This window comes from Colletotrichum lupini, chromosome 6 (genome assembly GCF_023278565.1).
Source record: "Colletotrichum lupini chromosome 6, complete sequence".
In the NCBI taxonomy this organism is placed as follows: domain Eukaryota; kingdom Fungi; phylum Ascomycota; class Sordariomycetes; order Glomerellales; family Glomerellaceae; genus Colletotrichum; species Colletotrichum lupini.
The window spans coordinates 2,385,466-2,407,509 of NC_064679.1; the positions used below are offsets into that span (position 1 = coordinate 2,385,466).

Genomic DNA, 22,044 nt, shown 5'->3' on the forward strand with positions numbered 1-22,044 from the left:
TATTAATAAGCTACTTATTACGATTTTTACATTAATTAATTATTAATAATTACTTCTATATATAACCCGTACTTATTAGTTACGGAGTACGAAGGTAACTAATTTAGGATCGTTAGAATATAGATTAACGATATATTAGGCCTATTTAATATTAATTTTATAAAAAAAGAGGATAAGGAGCTTTAAAAAGCAGGTTTCGTAGTAAAGCTAAAAAAGGTCCTTATAATAAATACTTTTTTAGTATTTAATAACGGGATTTTTATAATTAAAAGGGAAACTATCGTTTTTTAATAAAAAGGGTAGGGCGAGAAGATTAACTTCGTTAATCTAAACGTAATTAATATTAAAAAGTAGTATAAGGCTAAGCTCGCGCGAGGGGTATATATTATAAATATTTATTAGCTTAAGGTAATTTTTAATTACGTTAGGGTAGTATAGGCTATAGATTTAACTAAATAAGACGTTAAGATACTTAATAAGCGGCTTAAGTAGTAATAAATAAATCTTAATTAAGGTCTCGTTTACTACTTAATTAACCTTATAATTAATAAGCTCTACGTCTTTATTAATAGGTTATTTACGAATAATAACGACTTTATTTTATAATTAGGGTATATTATTATCCTAGCTAATGAGAATATAAGTAAGAGCGAATTTACTATATATAGTAATATAATCTATTACTCGTTAATTAAAAATAAGTAAGTAATAAGAAGTATACTAATATTAGAGGTTTATAGTATAATTAATAGCGTTAACCTCTCTTATACGATTTTAATAACGCTAAAGAAAATTACTAATCGAATTAGCTTTTTACTTATTTTAATAATTATTTATACCGATTCTTATTTATCATACGAATACTTTATTAAATTAGGAACGATAAAAGAAAAGAGGCTTATAATTAATATTATAGCCTTTAGGTAATCGTATAAAAAGCGCGAGATACTTAAGATCTATTAAATTAATAATAAAAATAACCTCGTAAACGCTTTTATAAAAGTAGTATTAAATAAGGGATTAGAGTAATTTATAAATAATAAAAAAGTTATTATATAAATAGAGAGATAGGTTATATAAAAAAAGTATAAAAAAGGGGGAAAAGGAGACGACTTAGTAAACGGGCCCGAGGTCGAATTATACCTTTAACCGTAATAATTAAATTAATAAAAAAAAGAGAAAGTTAATATTAAATTAGAAGTTTAATTTAACTACGGCGTATAGCTAACTATATAAGGGCTAATTAGGGGCCCTATTTACGATTATTATAGCTAGCCTAACCTATAGTTAGAACCTCTTTTTTATACTTACGTAAATATTTATATAGTTTAATTAATCTCTTTATTAACTACGGTTCGAACTAACTACCTTGTAATAAGGATACTAACAGCCCTTGATAGTCTTAGCGAGATTATACCGGTTATGGACAAGGACGCTGTAAGAGTTAGAACGGGTTCTTAGTAATGACGGTCTGGGGCAAAACAAAAGAATAAGTGCGGGAGAGGGGGGGACTTACGAGAGAGAATACCACAAACTATCCTTGCCCTTCGGCACAGGGCTCGCGAAGAAGGTGTATGGGAGGAGCTCCTCCTCACTGTCTCCCTCTTTCTATGGAATAATGCCGTATAACTCCGGATCTTTACCCTTCCCCTTTGGACTTCTAGCTTTTCCTTACGTATTGTTGCTCTCCTCTTGCTCGGCGGCATCCTCTCCCTGCTCCTCGGTATTCTTATCCCGCATTTCTGCGTCTTCTTCCTGCTCTCCACTTTCTTCTTCCTCCCCCTCATCATTTTCTCCCTCATCGTTCTCGTCATCCGTCTCGACCTCGTGAAACTCAGGATCGTTGCCCTTAAATCGGAAATTCGTCCTAGCCTGAAACCCATAACAAGCAACAAGATCTTGCCATTCCTCAGCCTCCTTTTCTCGCGCATCCCGAACCATGTTTTTCGTCGCCATCCACGTCTTACCCATCTTCCGATGATCTCGCGCCCGATCGTCCCTCTCTTTCTGTCTATCAGGCCCATACGTCGCATCGAAAATAGTCTTCGTCGCAGGAGTAGGCACATTCTGATCCCAGTTGGCAATCGTCAAGTCAACCGGCGCATCGTCACAAGTACCATTAGGCTTCCAGTGACTGATCCACGTATTCTCAAATATCTGCCAATCTTCGTGCCCGGGCCGCCGGATCCCGGAAATTGTGTGCATGGCTGACCGGACCCGTCTGCTAGCCTCGAGGAACCGCCGGTGGCCGACGGACCCGAGCTGGAACTCGAGACTTTCCTCATAGGTTTTGGCAATTAAGCGGTTGCACCAGTGCACGAACTCGTGAGCCGGCGGCCGGACTGCCGGTATAGCGGCGTCTCTGCTGTGTAAGCCTAGAATCTTGTATGCGAGATCCACGTCCCCGTCGTCTGGGGCGCACCCGAGAATCACTCCAATCTTGGGATATGCTGTGGCCCCTGTCGGTGCGACCCACTGTTGAGGAGCGGCGGCGGCAGCCATTCTGTCAAATGTGTCTTGGTGATACGGTGTTCGTGTAAGATACGGTGTAAATTGTAATCGGCTGAGAGAACCTTGTGGGAGCTCGTCGAATCGGCTGTATGAGGATGTCTAGATGTTCGTTGAAACCTCTAGTATTGACAGTGTTCTTCTTCACAGTCCTATTGATTGCCGGCAATCAATCTTTCTACGTTGGGATTGTGTAATGACCTCGATTTTCGATGTGTTTTCGTCGTTCTTGCTCTCGTTCAAGTAGGAATCATACAGCCTGCCCGTACTGCAAGCACCAAACATCTTTGCCCCTAGGTCCAAAGAGACCTTACAGAACTGTGAAAGAAGATATTGTATTCCGAGGCAAAGGAGGGAAAGATCAAGCTAACAATGATGGCTTAAGAGTATTGTGCTACTCATGAAAGCCGTTCCAGAGTCCTCAAAGGCTTCAAGAACAACATGATTATAGACACAAGGAGATCACATCCAAGTAAGGCTGGTCCGTCACCGGACTTATTATACCCTCGGTTAGAGCAATACCAATGGAAAGAAATGAATAAATCAGCATTGTGCGAGGTAGCATTAAATACAGTGTAGGGCACTTGACGATGTCCAGACTTAGAGACAGCACAATGTTGGCCAGAGAAAATCGCAAAGTTGAAGACTCACGCCACACTATGCACATGACCTTAGAAAGTCCCTAAAGGTAAACAAGAGCACCATATGTATTCAGAAAAAAAAGATACCTCTAAGGTGCCTCTATCCCAAGCACGCCATGCATGCAGAATCCTTTGCAAAGCCCCATCTTGTTCTCTTCCAGTCCCGAGAGTAAAGTGCCCAAAAGATGTCAAGAAACTCCGTCTTCAAGTTCGCTCCGTTTTCACCACGACCATCATCCGGGGCCATCCTCGTCGGATCTCTTCTCACCAAAAGGTGGCAATCGATGTCTCTGGGCAGTATGCTATGCCGCCGCGCTCCGAGGATCCTCCCATGTTCCCTTTCATCCATCGAAGAAACCAATACAAAGAACCACTCGTCATAACCCAGCATCCGAGGATGAATGCTAGGTCGGCAAAGGGCCCCCAGGCCAAGGGTGACAAAAGCACAAAAAACTCCTCAAAGACACCCCCTTCTTCACAAAGGAGGCTCCGGGTATTGTGTAATGCTCGTACAATATTCCTCCACAACCCAACCCCTCCACACAAGCTCTCCCTCTGTCTCTCTCTACCGGCGTTCCGGGCCCTCCCACTTCCTCTTCGCGCCTCCGCCGCCACCACCAGTCTCATAGCTCAGGTCAACGCTCCAAAGCGAATCCCAAACCACGCTCTTCTTCGTCGGACTCTCGACGCTGACCCCGCTCCTCTGACGCTGCAGCCTCAAGGGCGATCGAGCTTTCTGACCGAAATCAGTGAGAAGGCGGTTAAACCTCGGATGGGGAGGGAGAGAAAGAGACACAGAGAGAGAAACGGGGGAGGCTTTTTCTTGCTGGTCTAGGGGCCAACGAGAGAATCGATCATGTTCCGTACCTCGGGCGACCTGGGTCTATCGGCCTGACTCTCTTCCGCAAGCGGGCTCGATGCCTGCCCTGCCTGTCCCGACTGCTCGTGTCCATTCGTCGACGGTCCCACTTGTCCTTCTTCAGGGTGGTTCGTCTCGGTCGGCGTATCCGGAGCGACTGCGCGAAGAGAATTTGTCTCGCTACCCAAAGCGTTACCCTTGAGGAGTGCCGCACCGCCGCCACCTACAGCAAAGGGGAGAGCCCGTTTCGAGTTGGAACTGCTCCGACGGCTCTCTAGGCTCTTGCTAAGCGCCTTGCTAACGCCTTCGATGCTATGGGTGTTGGCGCGCTGCTTGTCCTTGCCATTTGTCTGCGCGTGTGTGTGCATGTCCGCCATAGCCTCGACATTGTTCGTTGCGATGGTAGACTTGCCCAGCCCAGGCGTTGCGGGCGCGCCGGGCTTGTCCTCGTGTGCATCAATCAGGTACCACCGCAGACCATCGGAAAGCTGGAAGGGGTTATCGTCCTCTTCGCCATTAACCGAGTCGGTATCGGGGAGTTGCTTATGCATGCTTTTTGAAAGATCCACGACGCGCTCCTGTACCCTTGTGATGCGAGCCACGAGCCACTCGCGAGATCGCAGACGATGGGCATCTGTCTCCCGCAGAAAGTAGTGAGGAAAGCCAACATTGAAAGCAGCCCATGCGCCAGCCGTCTGGTTTCGGGTGGGCAGAAACAAAGCGAGGTCGCCTTCTTTGAAGTGCTTGAAGGCAATCTTCTCGTGCGAGTCCCGCTGAAGGGTGTGCGCCTTCTCTCTGTACGCGCGCGCGTCTCGCTGGAGTTTCCGGGCAAGGTGCTCAACATCCTTGACACGCTTGTAGACCGTCTCAGCAAACAAATCCATGTCGAACGTGCCCAGCCGTGTCATGAAAGCCTCGTATTTCTCGGTCTCTGCGTCGGCATCATTGCTATTCATCCAGTACAGCAACTCAAGGTCGGTGCTATCGGCCAGAGTGCGACTGGTGAGCATGCCGGAGCGGCGAATCGTGGACTGACTAGGATCAGACGAGTCGTTTGCGGCGTGGTATTGGCTCATGGTGCCCCTCTCGGACCTAGGAACCTTTTGGATTGTCATGGTCGCGTCCTGCCGAGTGACTGAGAAGCCCAGTCGCTCCAACAGCCGGCACAATCTGTCGTTCTGAGAGTAAAGACGCTGTGTCAAATCCTTAGTCTTCTCAGATCTAGACTCAAAGTGACCAAGCACAGCTGAGAGCTTAGACTGAGACTTCTCCATCTTCTCCTTGTAGAGTCGCAACTCTTCCTCGAGGCTGCCGACTTGGGATTGTCTGGAGGCAAGCTCCTCGGCGATAGAACTGATTCGTCCTTCTTCCTCGTCGAGCTTCTTCCTCAGGCTCTCCGAGCCCGTCTCGCCATCGGCAATCTTGGCACGAAGCTGATCAAGCTGCTCTCGGCCCTCGGCGGCCTCCTTTTCAAGAGCAGTCACACGAGCCTTCTCTCCCTCCAGATTTTCCTTCAGGTGCCGGGACTTGTCTTCTTCGGAAGTAAGTTTGTTCTTCGTTTCAGAGATTGTGGCCTTTAGGTTCTTGATCTGCTCGTCAGCTTGTTCCAGATCGGCCTTGAGAATTGATCGGTCGCTCTCGAGGGTCTTCATATTAGCGGTAACATCAGTAGCCCGGTAGATGAGTGCGTCGATGAGATCGTTGAGGTCCTCGGTAGTGTCATCGTTCGGCGACAGCTGGTCGTGAACATCGCGGAGCGCCTTTATTTGTGTCTCAGCCATCTCTTGCGTAGTGCCCAGTACCTTGGCAAGCTTTTTGGCCTCGTCGTTGGCGGTCTGCAGCTGCTTGTCAAGAGACTCATTTTGTTCCCTTTGGAGTCGTGCCTCGTTGCGTAGGAAGTCGACTTGGCCCTGAGTCTTGAGGGCCTCATCCTTCTGTTCCTTCTGTAGCCTTTCGACCTCAGCCTCTAGCTCGTGCATTCGCTCAATGTAGGTAGCCTTTTCGTTTTCTCTCGACTCGCCAAAATTCTCAATCTCATCTTCGGTGTCTTCGATACGGGCCTTGAGTCCCTTGATCTCGTTCTCCAGGGACTTGCGCTCTTCGACAAATTCCCGCTGCAGGGCCTCCATGTTCTCGAGAAGCTCCTTCTTAGTGGAGTTGGCCTCTTCCATTCGGTCCTTGACGTCGTCGTGCGCTGTAGCCCGGACGCTGAGGTCCTTTTCGAACGCCGCCGATTTCTCTTTCTCGGCATTGAGCTCGCTTTCAAGGTGCTGTATCCTTTGCTGGACCTCATTATCGTTGGATGATTGACGCTGATCCAGTTCGCTCTCTAATTGCTGCACTCGCTTCGCCAAAGCCTCTGATTGATCAGATGCCCGACGAGCATTCAGTTCACCTTCGAGCTGTTGTATCCTCTGCAAAAGCGCTTCTGAGTTTCCTGTGGAGCGTCGATGGTCATCAACTGTGGCTGTCGACCTGACGGAGTTGGTCGAATCATTCCTCTCGTGTCCGAACAAGCCCCCAATACCAGGTCGAGAAGCTGCGCTTTGTCTGTGAAGCAAGTCTTCCAATCTTCGTACACGGCTCTCCGCCGTTTTCAACTTGTTCTCGAGCTTCGACTTGTCGTCTTGGAGGCTGCGCAGCAATTCATCATCGCCACGGATCATCAAGCCACTTCGTCCAAGGGCGGCTTCATGGACACTTCCATTCTTGAAGGCCTTCAACCTCTTCGACTGCTGCTTCGTAGGGCTGCTCAACTCATTCACAAGCTTCATCACATCCTCAATGATATCCACTTCGGCTTGTTGCTTCTGGAGGTGCTCCAGGAATTCTTCCAGGTCCCGCTTGACCATGCTGGGCCATGTCTCCTCTTCGCCGAGCAAGTTGACCTCGAGCCCAAGTACGTTTGCCTCAGTCTTGTCTGATCCGTACATGCTGCCGACCATCTTGTGCCACTTCCTCCGTCTCTTTGACTCCTCGTCCTGGAACAGTGCCATCTCGTTGGCCAGTGTCGACGAATCCGTCTTGATCTTGTCGGACCACTCCCGGCGCCGAACGGCTTCGGAGACGAAAGAGGCGTACATGTACGGGAGCTGGTGAATGAGACGCAAATAGTCAAAGGTCGTCATGTCGTCCTCGGCTTGGTTCAAGACATTAATCTGATTTTTAACGCTGCTGTGTAATGTGGTGATCTCGGTGATGTTGCGCATAAAACTAATTGAATCGGCCGATATGGCGTTCCGTGCCTGCGTGACATAGAGCAGCATATCATCCATCTCCGCGGAGCGTTTCTTCAAGCTTGGAATGAGGCGTGACGTGTGGTTCTCCGCCGTCCGCGAGGCCTGAAGGACGTTGGGCTGCGTATCCTGGTACTCCAAGACGACGTGGTAATCAGTCTCTATCTTCTTGGCCACGGCTTCGACATCCTGGAGCAACTGCTGCACCTCGCCACTATGCGACAGCGCCGAACGACCAACAAGGCTGTCAAAGTCCCCTATCAGCTGCTCAAGTCCGCCATACATCATTTTCGCGGCCTTCTCCAGATCCGTCGCCTTGGTGGTGAACTTTTTCAAGGATGTCGGCGCCAACCGTCCAGACTTCTTCGCAGTGTCGATCTCGATCAGGTCTTCCAGCGTCGTCGTCTTCTTCTTGAGGTCCCTGGAGGTCATGAAACGCACCATGGCAGCAGAGATGGGCACACTGCGCGCCACGGTGAGGTAGTGCTCCCAGTTCTCGGCAAGCTGCTCGTACTCGCCCAGCGCAGGTTCTACCCATTTCTTGAGCTCGGCGTACTTGGGTTCAATCTGTTTCACACTGATCTCCAGATTGGCCACGGCTGCATCGAGGCATTTGACCATGACGTCCATTTCGCTATACCGCTCCTGAATCTCGGCCGTCATACGTGCCGAGTCATCGACGATGCCACGGGCCCATGCCTGGCGCTCCTTGTAGAGAGCCTGCCATTCTGATAGAACACGAATATTGCCTATGTAGTTGGGGGCGTTCGGAACAGCATATCGCTTAGGAAGGGGGAGCTCGGACTTTGGAGACGAGGCGACGTTGGGGGAGTTTGGTTGCGATATTCGAATATCGTAGATGTAGATCTCGGTCTGCGCCAGCAGGTCAGCTTCAAGGTCTCTCTCTCTCTCTCTCTCTGACCCGTAAATAGGAGGGGCGTCGTACCTCCTGGTGAAGAGTCTGCAGCTTGACACTCCGACCTTGGGCAGTCAAAGCAACAACCTGGTGCGCCGGAATCGACGTATGCCTTGCGATCCAGGCTTTGAGGTCATCGAGCCTGCGAATGAAGCTGTCAGCCTGCTTTCTCTCGGTCTCACAAGGAGGCAAAACCTGACATACGCAGAAAACTGTGTCGTGTCCACCTGCAGACGCTGGCCCGTATGGGCTATCAACACCTGCGTCGCCATCCCCGGAACATCTCCGAAGAGAAGAAGAGCTGCGACAGCCTAGCCTTGAGTCCGGTCTTTGCAGCAATAGTTTCAAGGGTTTGGCGTAGCTATGTGTTAGAGTCGACAAAGGCCGTCGCCCGGTAGAATCGTACGATACGCGCGCGCAAGGATATCGCTGTCGTCGTTTGACTCGTTGCCGTCGTCTTCGTCGTCGTTGCAAAGGATCCGAGAGAAAGACAGAAGTATGCACGAACGTCGGTTGTTGCAAAAGCGCAAAGGCGGTTCGTTCGCCAGGTTCCAAGACGTGACCGCTGAGGCGCCCTACAGAGCTCGTGCAGGCTGCAAACCCACTAAAAACCTTTGGGAGGCATAGCGTGACGCCGCCTCGTGATGCCTTGAGTCATTTGATTGGACAGTCATATGGCACCTGCCACTGATAAGATAACGGCTCCAGGGATGGGGCTGACACCCATGGAATGGAAGACATGCCGCGCCGCACCCGCCACAACTTTCATACTCAGTTCCTACCTTACTCCACCATCCATCCGGATCCGAAGCCAAAAGCCGCCGAGTTTCCGTGAGTTCGGGGGATTTTGAATGCGATTCTGAGTGAGAGTCGCGCGTCGCGTCCGGAGGGCGGAGCGGTGACATCTCGGACACCGGACTCATCCCATACAAACCTGAATTTCTGCCATCTGATGGTAGAAGTCATTTTCGACCATGGATGAGCTACCAAATCGAAGCCTTTCGACAGCAAACAAAGCCGATCAAGTGCCCACCCTTTTACTTTCCAATGACGAGCAGCGCGTCCTTGCTCTTTACGACGAGCTTCGCGACCTCGAGATCAAGGTCGCTCTGGTGAAGGCACAACAGAGCCATGTCTCAGGTACACACTTCCCATATCAAGACGACCGACAGTGTCAAAGTCCGCATTGCTAACGGGTACAGATAGACTCAACAACACCAAGCACAGAAGAAAATGTGAGAAAGGCTCAGCAGGACGCGTCGACGGCGCGTGCGGGATGGCTTCTGAGGAACAATATCACGGATAGTGTCATGACGGCCAGCCCCATCCTCAAAGCTGTCCATGGGAGCACACAGTCAACGCCCATCGAAACGTACGTCCATCCTTGATTCTGTGCTCAAAAAAATCACTATCATTTTATCCATGATGAAACTATGACCTCTAAAGTTTGATGTCTGAGTGCTAACAGGAAGCAGTGACCTCCTACCACACATCCGCTCCCGCGACAACGTCTCTGTCGCCCTCGCCAACAAATCAGAAGACATCCGCAGCCTCATCAAGCAGCTGACAGAGGTGGAAGCCGAGAGCCTACGAGTCGGCCGGAAAAACGTGGAGCTCACAGCCGAGATCCTCAGGCTTACTGAGGATGCGGAAAAGAGAAATGCGGGCGAGACTGACGACCCCGCCGTGCAGGCGGAGATAGCCAGACTTGAAGCCGAGATGAAGGCGAGCATACGGCGGTGGAAAGTTATGAAAGGCACCGCCAGTGCTGTGGTCGTTGGCAGCGGCGTAGACTGGTCCAGAGATGAAGCGCTGCGCGAGGTAGTACTGGACCCCGAAGATGACGAATAGTGAAAAGCTTGCTAGACCTTGGAGATCAGAAGCTCACATTGGCCCACGATACGCATGGGGCAGGGTGGACAGAGGCACCTGAGCGCCGTGGGGAGCTGCGGGCAGCCGCCTAGAATCCAGGTATGGACATACTCAGGCTCGCAGGCCCATCTTATCATGACCACATCATCTCAGGAATCAGGACTATGAGATGGTGCCAATTACAATGGCGTATTACCACCGGTTTGAGGGGCTCGCCAAATGGAATGGACCGAAACCCAAGACCTCAGTACGTCGGAACGTTCGCTTCAACCCGCCCTACGCAGGTTGTATGCAGGTACGGACCTCCAGAGGCTCGGTCAAGTCGTGACCGCGGTCTAGGTCGTCGGGCCATACGGTTGGCATTACCAGATCATGGTGCTCGCCCTGCCCTGCGCACGATCGATTTGCTGTTGCTCATAGTAGCGTATCCGTACGGCACGGCACCGGCACCTGAGGGCACCACCCGCAGGCATTTTTTGGTTTTCAAGCTCACCTTCGGCCCCTGCCGGCTCACGAAACTGGACAGGGCTTAGCGGCACCTCGGACGCTATGACCACGGTGATGTCGAATCACGTGGGTGAGCTTGGCTCCGAGATCTGCTCCTGTGGCCAATGCTTGAGCTTGATCAGCTGCTCTGTCTACCTACCTTATGTAGCTGGATTGCTGGAAACTACCAAGTATGAGATAGCAAAGAATAAAAATTGTCTGATGAAACGCGTTTCAATATCTTCAAGAGGACCCGTAAAACGTCACGGGGCTTGATAAAGCGGTTGTAGTGAGCTCATCCTCTTCCGTTATGGTGACTTTCGCGCGCAAAGTGACAAGACTCGAGAGCTCCCAGACGCCGTGAACAGCTTAAGCGTCGAGATGAACCACGCGTTTCGCGTTTCCATTACATACCCTGTGACCATAGAAAGATCATGCCTTTTAGATTAGATAATCAACGTCACTCAAGGTCCGTCTAGAAGAGGGAAGAGGGAAGGGAAAATGGGACTGGAAGTTGGGGGGAGCTTTGCACTCCCCGTCAGTCAAGCTCTGTGTCTGCTGCGACAGATCAGCCAGGAGGCCCAGGAGGAGTGGAGCATGGGCTCGCGTTGAACTACACAGTCTACACTACACCTCAGTCTCCGACTCTCCATGTACCTCTCGTGTGCAGGTCCTAGGCGTGAGCAGCAAGAGTGTTTGGCTTGGGAGGGGGTGTGTGTGGTGTGTGGGAGAGAGTGATTGAGTGAGAAAGTGGGAGAGCCTTCAGTCAGGGAGGGCCAATATTTGCCGAGGGACCATCAGGTACAGCACAGTATCAGCAAAACAAAGGCAACCAGACCGGCGAAATTGCCTGGCTCCGTGTATCCGCTGCAAGTCGTCGGTACTTTGCGCACTTTGTTCGCCAGCCCGTTACCACCGCCTTCCCAGTGCTAGCCCAGCCAAACAGGGAACAAGCGGGCAAAAGCAAAATGGCTGGGCCCGGCGGCCCTGACTGGAATGGTGAAATGGTGCGGCAACGCCCTCCTACTGGAGTCCTGGGCAGACACGGCTTGTCTGGCTCATGGGCAAAACGCGCTGCTGGCTTGCCAATTTGCAGAGGAGACCTGCATTGGGCGTCTTGGGTGCGCGTTGGGTGCATTGGAGCGGGGGAGCGTATCGATTGTCGTTGCAGGCATTACCCAGTCTTATGCCTCGAGGTACACGAGACGCCCGCACACTTTGTGCGCATGACGAAGTATCCCACCCTTCTTTGACGCCGGGAGCGTTGCACCGCCTGGCTGCTGCCCGCTTCGTGGTGTGTCGGTGTTAGAAGACGTAGAACAGAGACGAGATAGACACGCCGCTCGCCGTCGGTCTCCGGTCGCCATGCAATCGTCAAGCTCCGCAAATAGTAACGCAGCTCTTTCTCCGTTATTTAATGTGAAGCTTACGGCTCTGTACGGAGTAGACTCGCTTTCAGCATAGGATGTGTTGAACATAGCTGATCGCTAAATAGTACCTACCAGTAAGCCCTTCGTCGATCACCTGGCGGCGGAGGGTGACTTGGAACAGTATGTACTGCGCAACCACGCATCCGCTGCAGAAGCAGGTTGCTCTAGGAGTGTCCAACAATAGACACTACGGAGGCGGATGGATGATGTAGGAATCGATGGCAGAGGGGAGGCTGGGGAGGTCCCAAGTGTACCGTGAGCTGTGCATGAGGAGTGATTGGGCGCATTCGCCCAAGCTGATTCCGGAGTCGGTGGACCGCGTTTGGGGTACCTTGGGCCAAGTAGCGGTACAAAACAATCTCGTATGACGGTACATGGGGCGTATGCATGAATCAAGTACCCAGATTCCGTTTCGGCCAGCCTGAATGCCATCCCCATCAGTCAGTCATCATGACTTCCGGTCGTTCCAATGTCACATCTCCCTGAGCAACAGCGTGAGGTGCTTCGCATCACGCCTCATCACCCGAAGCTGAGTTTACGCCTCCGTGCACACCAGCCGACGGTGTGCCCCTGACTGCCAGGAGATCACAGTTTAGCTCGGTTTTTTGGATGAGGTCGATTCTTAGTAATACGATGAGTGGATGCTTCGATAGCGAGTGGTCTAGAGGCGCCCCAGTCAGTTGCTGTAAGCTCCTATGGGCTCAGGGGCTCTCCAAGTCACGTCGAAAGCTGGTGGGTGGCTTCACGCCGGAACTCAGCTAAATGGTGTTGCAATCTGTGCCGCATATGAAAGCCACCATGGGGTCTGCCGTGCTGTGTATGTATCTTGTCTGACCGCGTGGACCAGCAACCCAGGGCGAGCCGGACACGGAGCGTTTGTCGAGAACTCTGAGCCGACGGTGCCTATAGACTTTGGTGCGTTTTGGAGGCGATGTCCTTGGGTGTTGATAGGACAAGCCACTTTGAAGAGGGGAATGCCGCAAAGTGTGTCGAGTGGTGTTTTAGTGTGGATGAAATTGCGCAGCGATGTTCAGGAAGCACAATCACTTACACAGTGTGTGAGAGTGTGTAAGCCAACTTGTTCCTCCATTCTCCAAACATTGAATCCTCCACCACACCACAGGTGCTCCATCGATTTCCCAATATCCATAATCCAGCCGGCCGAGCCTTGTTGTCTTGGTAAACAGCCGAAAGTTGCGAAGGCTTGTCAGCGGAAGACGCTAAGGAGACAACGTCGCGAACATGAGGTCACTAACACCCACAGCCCCAGCAAAGTGCAAGTGATGGACATGTTAGTGTGTCCGAGGTATAGCTTGTCTCCCATGGCGAAGGTTTGCTTTGATGGCGAAGGAAGTGATGTCGTCCCATAGACCTAATTCAAATCGTGCAGACCTCGAATTCCACGGAGAGTTGGCGAAAAGAAGCTTCAACTGCTGTGATCGACCATCCGACATGCTGTACCGAGCAGATGCATCTACCTAATGGAAGAGTCGCCAAGGTGTAAGGGATCTTACTGCCTTGAATTGGAAATGTCGAGGCAACGTTGGCTATTGGACTTCCGTCTTCCCCGTACGGCGTGTTCGGTCTTCAATGTCTGACCGATGTACCTACGGCATGTCTAGCGAACGGGCCCTTGCCATTCAACAGGCGGTAGGGAGGATCGGAAGTATCTTAGCGCTCATGAAGATGACGAAGAAGTGCCTGGTCCAGGCCAAGTGCAGTCGGACGGAGTAGGTGTGCCACTGCACGTCTCTGCGATCTGGGAGTACGAATAGGTACACAAGGTCGTCTCCCTTAGGCTGTCAATGCCTAGTGGTATCGCATCACTGTCGTATGAAGGATGGTATAAGTAGCATGGTATGCTAGGCTAATGGTGCATGCGCGGAACCATCCTCGAATGGATGGGTGATGGCTGGTGTTGAGGAAAGAGGCCGTGGATCCAAATGATAGTTGTCGATAGCATGGGGGTGTAAATGGATGGTAACATGGGATTCGTAAGAAGCTGAAGCTTGACGAGCCAGTATTCGGTCTCTCACTGCTGGGAACGAAAGCAGTCAGAAGTAGAGGGGGAGGGACTGGGAATGGCAACTTGGGCGAGACTGAAGACTGGAGAAGTTGGTTGATGGACGAGAGATGGTCCGTGTGGACAGTGACAGGAGGAAGGGAAGGTGGGGTAAGGTAAGGTAAGGTAAGGTGGACGGAAAGGAAAGCACGAGATGCTTCAAAAGGAACCTAAGACTGGAAGAGGGAGCGAAGCAAAAGCAGGAGCAGGCACAGGACTCAACCGCACCTCACCTCAGACATTGGCGAAAGAGCCGGCACGTAGCCGTACGTAGCAAGCGGAGAAAGAAGGCGCGACGGCTTTAAAGTACACAGTGCGAAAAGATGATTTAAAACCCAGGTACAAAGCGGATGTACAGTACTTCGGTGCGGGGTTTTGCGTGCGCTTTGTACCTGTACAGTACCACATAATAATAGCAGCGGCACACCAAGAGCAAGGACTGTCCGAGGATGGAGTGATTGAAATGGATGGGAAGCGGGCGACAAGCTGGACCAGACCCGAGGGGTTGAGACGAGGACGGAAGGCAAAAGAAGAGCACCGCAGGATGGGCCAGATCCTGCTTCTTTTCCCTGCTTCTGTTACCTGGCCAGGTACGGTTTTGGCTACGGCCACGACCACCTGGACGGATACCTTACATAGTACACCTGAAGCTAAGGCCATTGGCGCCTGCCTTGCAAGATGCTGCTGGATACGCAGTAGGTAATATGTCGCTCCTTCCTTCTCCATCGCGTCGCCAGCACGTTCGCAACTTCTGATCGCGCATTGTCCACACCTAACTTGGTCTGTTCTGGTTCCGCAGTTTGATTTATTGCCATGGACTTCAATAAACAGGCGAATAGGTTGCGTGCGGACGCACTTGCATACTAAGGTGAAGTATCCGTAAGGTAGGGAGGTATCTTTCCGTACTGATCCAGGTACTGGGGTACTTTCGAGCATGTATCCGTAGCTGGCCGCTTCAAGGTGTGTGTAGTCGTTGTCCCCTGGCAGATGCGACGAGCAGGAAGGGGGTAGGCAGACTCAAGGTGTGAAAGGAACGTGAGGTACTTTGCACGGCAGTCTCTGGTGCAAGGTACCTTTACCTTGTGGGTGGGCGCGGACTGTAACTAGGAGGGACTTGGACTTCCACGTAGGAGGGGGGGAGGATGATGGGGAGGAGAAGGATGGGGAAAGAAGGGTCAAGCTGGACTCTGGAGCAAAAGGCAAGAGAAGGGAAGGGTGCGCACGTCAACTGTCAGGGAGGGAAGGCGCGCCCACACCCTTTCCCTTCTCATCGCGCCTTCCCCCTCTCTTGCCTCTCTCCTCTTTTGTGCCCTTCGCTTGGTGGGCGGGTGCCCGGTGTGCCCAGTACCAGGCCAATGCCGCCAGTTACCACCCAGTGACAAGTGTTGCCAATGCCAGTGCGCAGACCTCTTTTTTTTTTTTCTTGCCCGTCGTCTGGTTTGGTACGGATACCTGCCCAGCCTACCCAGACACCCATCCCCTCCTAGCCATTCAGCGTGCAGCAGCAAGCCCAGGCACAGGCGAGGAAGCGACGGGAGGGAAAGCGAAAGTGACAAGCGTCCGCACCTGCGCAGGCCAAAAAAAAGATGATTTGGAGTGATCCAAGGAGAAAGAGGAGGAGAGCCCGTCCACGGTGACCCCCCTTCCTTCCTCAGTTCTCCCAGTCTCTCACTCAGTCTCGCACACGGTACGAAGTACCACCCCCAGTCCACTCGCCCAGTCGCCAGTCGCAGTCAGTCCTGGCCCCGTCCCAGACTTCCCAGCAAAAACAAGTGCACCCAGGCGCGTTGCTCCCGCACAATCACTCCCCCCATAGTAAAAAGGCTGCTTGGCCCTCCCCCCATACATTTCCCTCCCTCTTCTTCTCCCATACAAATCTCCCACCCAAATCCTCCTCTCTTACAATCCGCACTCTCACAATACCACACTTTACTGCCTTCGCACTCAACCCCGTGAGTACCTGCTGCCCATATACCATTGCCCACTTGCACCATCAACCACCGCAACATACACGCGCAACATCATCCTCTTCTATTTTCACTGTCGCTACAATTTCGATCACTCTGCCTCGATTTGCAACTCCGAAATCGCTTTTTAACAAGTCGATATCGTGGGTGCGATCCGTTGTTGAGCTTCGAACTTTGGCGTGCACCTCTTCGTCTCTCACACGCTCGTCCATCAACCAGCTTCAACCATAGAGCTTTCTAGCTAACAAGAGCTTGACGCGTCCAGATCACCACATCAACACCTCTCTTTCCACCTCTCAAAAACCTCCTCAGGTATGCTTTACGATCCCTCTTGGACGACTTTGAGCTTCAAATTGCAATTACCTCGCGTTACCGAGCGCAATTGCACTTGCGACTCAACCACCCACACACCCTGGTTCTCGCTGCACCGCGGTCCTCTTGCACTATGGCTTTCCGGCATAACGGCGCGGCGGCTTTGCCGTCGGTCGTCATGTCGCGCCGATTCCATCACATCCTTCACCCTTGGCTCTTCGTCATACCATCACATTCATCTCGACATTAAAGCAGCTTGACTGACCATATTCAAGATACCAAAATGCCTAAGGCCGCGACCAAGCGAGGTGCCGCTAAGGACACCAAGAAGCGCGCGAAGAAGGGTACGTTGCCAAATCGATTCTTACTTGTCTTGAGCCGTTGTGAAATTTGGGCAAGTTTTACGTACAGAGAGGTTGGGCCTGAAGGGAGTCTCAATAAGATTCCACTGGGCCACGCCTCGGACGACTTTTGACTTGCCCGCTTTGCGCTGCGCCTATCTAGACCAGTTATCTTGCTATGAACATGTAGCTAACATACTATTCAGACCCCAACGCCCCCAAGCGTGGCCTTTCCGCCTACATGTTCTTCGCCAACGAGCAGCGCGAGAACGTTCGTGAGGAGAACCCCGGTATTTCCTTCGGACAGGTCGGCAAGATCCTCGGTGAGCGCTGGAAGGCCCTCAACGAGAAGCAGCGCGGTCCCTATGAGGCCAAGGCTGCCACCGACAAGAAGCGCTACGAGGACGAGAAGCAGGCATACAACGTAAGACACCCCCAAACCCCCACTCCATCTGGCCGTGTTGTGCTGAAGCTAATTAGTCACTCTAAAGGCCGAACAAGAGGAGGATGAGTCCTCTTGATTGCTGTCTTTCTGCTGCTTCTCAGTCCGAACGGGTGGCGTGGAGTTAGTTTTTCCGCACATCTTTCGGACTTTCCTTGTAACTTTGGGCTCGGCGGTGTATGATGGTATTGAAATGGGTTGCTTTTCTCGTTATTCAGGATCGGCAGGAAGGCGGATTTGAGGCAGGCGAAGCTCTCACGCCGCCCCGCGTCAATAGCAGAGCTGGTCATGCCGCCCATCGCGGAATGAAACTGTCCACGATTGGGACACAATGACATTTGACGGCTCACACATTGACAAACATACATAACTACCTTTTTGTTCCATCGCAATGTGAGTGAATGTTACAGTGAAGGTGTGTATGGGTGGGTGATGCGCCAATCATGGTAGTATGGCGTTTCTGCCCTTGTTTTCAAGGGTCCTTCCCCAGGTCCAGGGATCTGGGTTGATGGGGCTTAGTTTTGTCCAGCCACTCAAGGGTCTCTATCACTGCGACCCCGTCGTGTCATGGGATTTAGTAAGGCACAGCGACTCGATTGCCATGTTCCGCTAATGCAGATTTGCCTGAAGCCGGTTGGGGATCATATAGACCCGACGGCCAAAGAATGACCAGCTTGAGTGGCCCATGGCCTTGGAGACCTTTCCCTTCTGAGCTGAAGCCGCTTCCGCGATTGCGATTCGAGGTGAGTCGGTGAAGATAGGCCACGGCTGAACATCGGATTTCAGACCTCGAATAAGTGGGGATAAGGTACGTATCCTGTCTTGGGACGTACCTACCTTACCTCAAGCTGCCTGCCTCCAATCACGGATTCCAATGACAGAAGGATGTCTCAGTCTCAGCACCTCCTCAATCCCTCATGCCTTACCCTTCAAGGCCGCGTTTCCCTCCCGATGATCAGACACGGCATGCAGGTGCGAGCCTGGGGAGTTGATGTTGGATGCCTGAGCAGGATGAAACAAGGCTGCTTCTTTCACCCGCCCGAAAGCGTTGGATGTGCTCGTGGACAAACTCATAAAAGGAGCCCATGGCCGCAACAATAGACACTTCGGGCGCCGGCTCCTTCAAACTTCGAATACTAACCAGCCATGTCGAAAACAACCTTCCCGGTCATCCACCACACTCTGCTAGCCTCACCTACAGCACTGCTACCCACAGACTGTCTGTACTTTGGCACCAATGTATGAGTCTTCGCCGTTCCAGAAACCAAGGACAGCTACCTGCTCTCATCGTCATGGGCTACAGTGAAGGGCAGGCGATTATATCAATGAACACCATGGATCCCTGGCCTTCGCAGCCAGATTTAGTCTATCGAACTCCACCACCAAGTATTGACAATTCGCATATCGGCCCAGTAGTTTTTCGTCGCATGAGATGAACCAACGAATGTTCTGCAGCTACTTCTCCCAGGATCTCTCGAGGCTGGGCCCTCCAAAGCCTGCCTACATTGTGCAGAAACGACGCGATCGCGTCCATACTCAGCCTCCATCTCACGCACCGCAGATTTATTTACCAAAGATTTCTCTTGGCTAGGCATGTGGCCCGCCGTTGGGGAATGTCTACTCGGAATTCTTGATGCTTCACATCACTTCACATGCTCTACACAGCTGATGCCTGTCAGTTCTATATCCTCGGTATGCCTCTTCGCACATTTCGTTCGCTACCATCATCACCCACCTTCGTATCGATCTATCGATGGTATTCTGTCGAGCGCGAGAGACAAGCTGCTCTTCGCAGCAGTGCGTCCAAGCATTTCCAAAGATTTCCATTTCCTCAGATGACCTAGGTGCATCGCACGACCGATCAATTACCTCGACAGTGTACTTTGTATGATTACATTACTGAAATGGTCACCTAGTCGTCGCAATCTGTATCTCGATGCCAATGTTTTCTTACGTTCCCCCGGGTCTATGGTGGAAAGGCTTGTAAGGAGAGTTCGTCTGCATTACTTATGCAAGTGCTCACAACCTGGACCTCCACCCCACCGGCTCCGGGCCGGCCTCATTCGTCCGTTGATCCAGGTCGAGCGTTCCTAATGCATGCAGAGGAAAGCATACATGCCCATGGGGCCATCCCCAGCTGTCGTGGCATGCTCTGGCTAGTCGGTGGCCGGATCAATATGTGTTGAGCCCACACTCCCTTCTCTGAGAGCAATCTGACCTACATACGCTCCTCTTTGCCGTTACGGCCCCAGGCCCTCCTTGCGATATCTTGGGTAGCGGTTGCTAGAATCGACCAGATTGCATCGTTTGGCCTGAACCTGTTGACACAAGGATCGTTCACTCGATTTGGTAGTTCGAGGTTTGAGGCGACCAATACCTCGTTGTTTTTGACACACCTTGGGCCTGGCTGGAGACAGACAAGGAAAGACTTGACGTATCTCTCACGAAGAAAAGAACACAACCTAGCCAACGTCCAGCGAATTGTGCACGCTCTCGTCCTCCTAAAAATCATAGCTGATCATTGCACGAAGACAACGAAATTCAGACACGTCAGACGCAAGCACCTGGTGTCTGGGCGTGTGCTGCCAACACAGAACAAGAGCGATCTGGATCATTGGGTTTGAAGTCAGGCGGGGTGGTGGCGTGTGTTTCCGTGCTGGCCGTTGAAATCGAGACCTGCAGCTCCGAATCGCTGTTGCAGCCGCTTCCCGTCCAGTAAGTGGCTGCGAGTGTAGCGACCACGTTACCGCTGCATATTTGAGATTACCATGCTAAGCCCATGAAGCAAGCCATCTCTTTGTCCCTTTTCTCTTATCGGCACAACTGACTGTGGTCGATCTTGGTCGATATATCGTCAAAAGCCGTATGAGGCATTCGCAACGGTTTCGACCTTCCCTCCAACTTGATCACCACAGATCAACCAAACTCCTACAAGGCCGAGGATTGCACGGCGAGAGTCTCCCGGATAGAAGAGGTGAGGGCGCCGCGGGAACCCTACGACTCTAACGGTTAGGTCTGGGTCGTTGGACGATGAAATCCTGAGACGCAGACGTTCCTAGTTCGGCTCGGTCCGTCAGTGTTGGTCTGGAAAATGGAGCAGGGCATTCAGAGAATCGACTACCGCCTCCTTCAAGGCTGCTGCCTCGAAGCTGAGCGCGCCGACATTCTATCCGTGAGCCTTGAAGGGCTCCGCATGGCTCTTCCTGAGGCTTATGGGGGCACCATCACTAGTCTTGTTGACGAGATACGGAGGTCTGCGAGGAAGCTGAGAGACTTGGCGGACCGATCGCAGATGCATTTCACCAGGGTACCAGTTTTGCTCAACTACCTCGACGTCATACTTCCGTGTTATTCCAAGACACTTCGCGACATGACCGACTTTTACGAAGATCGAACCGTAAGCAAGGATATGCGATGGCGAAGGATGTACCACAAGATGACACAGGAGGCCAGTGGCCTGCCATTACCTCAGCGGTTCATGCTTTACAACTGCTTTTTAGAGTCTCTCCGACACCTTCTCATGAGGCGCGCTAGCAACTCTCCTTCGATCTTGGAGATGACGTACTAATAGCCACATAGGTCGACACTCTTTGACCTAAATGGCCTAGAGACGCTTCGAACTAGGATAATCAAGTTGAGAGAAGCAAGAGGACTCCGTATGTTCGTTCAGAGGCACAGTAGCAGCAGGTTGACTGACACATACTATGAAGCTACGCCAACAACCCAAATCGGGCCTGTCCTTCGACCAGAGGTTATGCTCAGACCAACACCTCAGGATCCGGTACGTGCCGTTGTTATGGGAAAGGCAGCTTTAGCTGATGAACCCTCTTTCCCAAGACGTTACACTGGGCAGAGCAGATCTTCTCTCTTCCGCTCACCTCCCGAACGGCTTTGAAGCACATCAGACCATCGACAGCTTATGGTCCTTTCCAAACGTGGGGACAACTGAATATTCCCAAACAGGTCAAGATGCTGTTCAGAAGGTACATGTGCTCGCAAATCATAGCTTGACGAAGTTTTTCTGACGCCAGAACTAAGACCGTTCGACGAGGATCGCCTTGCGTTGATGACCTATCTAAATCATGTCAACGAGACCCCCTACTTTCTCCTCCGGACATATCATTTGGGGGGCCAGTGGTTCTCACTACTTGGTACCCACGAAATCTTCATGAGGCGGGAGGGCAGCGCCTTACTACTGGACCGATACAGTCATTCGCAGATGGGCGTCAAACTATGGGCATCTCTCTACTTCAAAACCTGGGAGGGTCTGTTCACCCTCGTCCGACTTGTCGTTTGACCATCCGCTGATGTTTCCCAGAATTGGTCTTATTCCACTGCACGTTCGTCTCTCTCAAGGCTCGAAATATCTTGACGAGCAGAATGAGTCCAAGGGAGTTCAAGCTCGGTAGTGAATCCCGACTGTTCCAGGCGTGCGTGATCCACCCAGTATTGCACCTCCGGCCATGACACCATAGCTAACACCTTTTACCGCAGCCAAATCCGTGATGATGGCTTCAAGCATTCTCTCATCGTCTACCGCGACCTCGTCACCCAAGGTCTTCGTCTCCAAGCTTCAGTGTGGGATGGCGAACTCAAGAGTTGTCCAGTTTGGACCGCTTTCGGTAAGATCCTGCTACACCATCTTCCATCCTCACTCTGGCTCACATTCCGGTTTCTTTCGGGCTTGAGACTGACAAAACACGATAATCTCAGTCACCCACCAATCCGCCTCTCCGACCTGGCTCGTACGCAAATCAGATCACCGCATCTGGCTCAAAGACGTCCAGCTTTACGTCTTTTGCCAACAGTACCATCAGCAGAATCAGAGGAAAGGATCCTCCGCCGGCGCCTTTGAGATCGAATTTGTATCCGACATGGGCGCGACGCGGTTCATTGAGGAAATACAGTCGCAGGCGGATCCCTCCGAGGCATCTACAGATACCATGGAAGCCATCGAGGACGCCAAATGACT

The 22,044-nt window shown here is 51.7% G+C and overlaps 7 protein-coding genes across 7 annotated transcripts; 4 read left to right on the plus strand and 3 right to left on the minus strand.

Moving 5' to 3' along the window:
• Positions 1-1,671: 1,671 nt before the first annotated feature.
• On the minus strand, positions 1,672-2,502 carry CLUP02_12185 (uncharacterized protein; the record flags this gene model as incomplete). Its single annotated transcript, XM_049291149.1, has 1 exon — positions 1,672-2,502. One exon carries the CDS (start codon positions 2,500-2,502, stop codon positions 1,672-1,674), a length of 831 nt encoding a protein of 276 aa, XP_049148294.1.
• Positions 2,503-3,714: 1,212 nt separating this feature from the next.
• CLUP02_12186 (uncharacterized protein) lies at positions 3,715-8,818 on the minus strand (the record flags this gene model as incomplete). Its single annotated transcript, XM_049291150.1, has 4 exons — positions 3,715-3,885; positions 4,017-8,117; positions 8,191-8,521; positions 8,766-8,818. The coding sequence occupies 4 exons, from the start codon at positions 8,816-8,818 to the stop codon at positions 3,715-3,717; spliced, it is 4,656 nt and encodes a 1,551-aa protein (XP_049148295.1).
• Positions 8,819-8,890: 72 nt separating this feature from the next.
• Positions 8,891-12,710, plus strand: CLUP02_12187 (uncharacterized protein; the record flags this gene model as incomplete). Its single annotated transcript, XM_049291151.1, has 17 exons — positions 8,891-8,991; positions 9,025-9,058; positions 9,120-9,300; positions 9,367-9,532; positions 9,636-10,010; positions 10,095-10,131; positions 10,193-10,356; positions 10,488-10,709; positions 10,809-10,935; positions 10,998-11,182; positions 11,270-11,650; positions 11,754-11,961; positions 12,014-12,156; positions 12,223-12,289; positions 12,346-12,388; positions 12,448-12,538; positions 12,602-12,710. 17 exons carry the CDS (start codon positions 8,891-8,893, stop codon positions 12,708-12,710), a joined length of 2,634 nt encoding a protein of 877 aa, XP_049148296.1.
• A 1,534-nt stretch (positions 12,711-14,244) lies between these two features.
• CLUP02_12188 (uncharacterized protein) lies at positions 14,245-14,946 on the minus strand (the record flags this gene model as incomplete). Its single annotated transcript, XM_049291152.1, has 1 exon — positions 14,245-14,946. The coding sequence occupies one exon, from the start codon at positions 14,944-14,946 to the stop codon at positions 14,245-14,247; it is 702 nt and encodes a 233-aa protein (XP_049148297.1).
• CLUP02_12189 (uncharacterized protein) lies at positions 14,824-16,539 on the plus strand (the record flags this gene model as incomplete). The annotated part of the gene is made up of 8 exons (XM_049291153.1): positions 14,824-14,849; positions 14,925-14,970; positions 15,042-15,072; positions 15,141-15,385; positions 15,498-15,559; positions 15,624-15,782; positions 15,827-15,962; positions 16,243-16,539. The coding sequence occupies 8 exons, from the start codon at positions 14,824-14,826 to the stop codon at positions 16,537-16,539; spliced, it is 1,002 nt and encodes a 333-aa protein (XP_049148298.1).
• Positions 16,540-16,572: 33 nt separating this feature from the next.
• On the plus strand, positions 16,573-17,381 carry CLUP02_12190 (HMG box protein; the record flags this gene model as incomplete). The annotated part of the gene is made up of 4 exons (XM_049291154.1): positions 16,573-16,633; positions 16,837-17,054; positions 17,122-17,141; positions 17,291-17,381. 4 exons carry the CDS (start codon positions 16,573-16,575, stop codon positions 17,379-17,381), a joined length of 390 nt encoding a protein of 129 aa, XP_049148299.1.
• A 142-nt stretch (positions 17,382-17,523) lies between these two features.
• On the plus strand, positions 17,524-22,042 carry CLUP02_12191 (uncharacterized protein; the record flags this gene model as incomplete). The annotated part of the gene is made up of 20 exons (XM_049291155.1): positions 17,524-17,636; positions 17,722-17,815; positions 17,967-18,044; positions 18,152-18,458; positions 18,541-18,677; positions 18,752-18,873; positions 18,917-19,026; positions 19,089-19,231; positions 19,280-19,555; positions 19,627-19,787; positions 19,862-19,935; positions 19,988-20,046; positions 20,116-20,573; positions 20,652-20,728; positions 20,783-20,853; positions 20,910-21,055; positions 21,111-21,337; positions 21,391-21,502; positions 21,567-21,694; positions 21,786-22,042. 20 exons carry the CDS (start codon positions 17,524-17,526, stop codon positions 22,040-22,042), a joined length of 3,150 nt encoding a protein of 1,049 aa, XP_049148300.1.
• Positions 22,043-22,044: the final 2 nt, after the last annotated feature.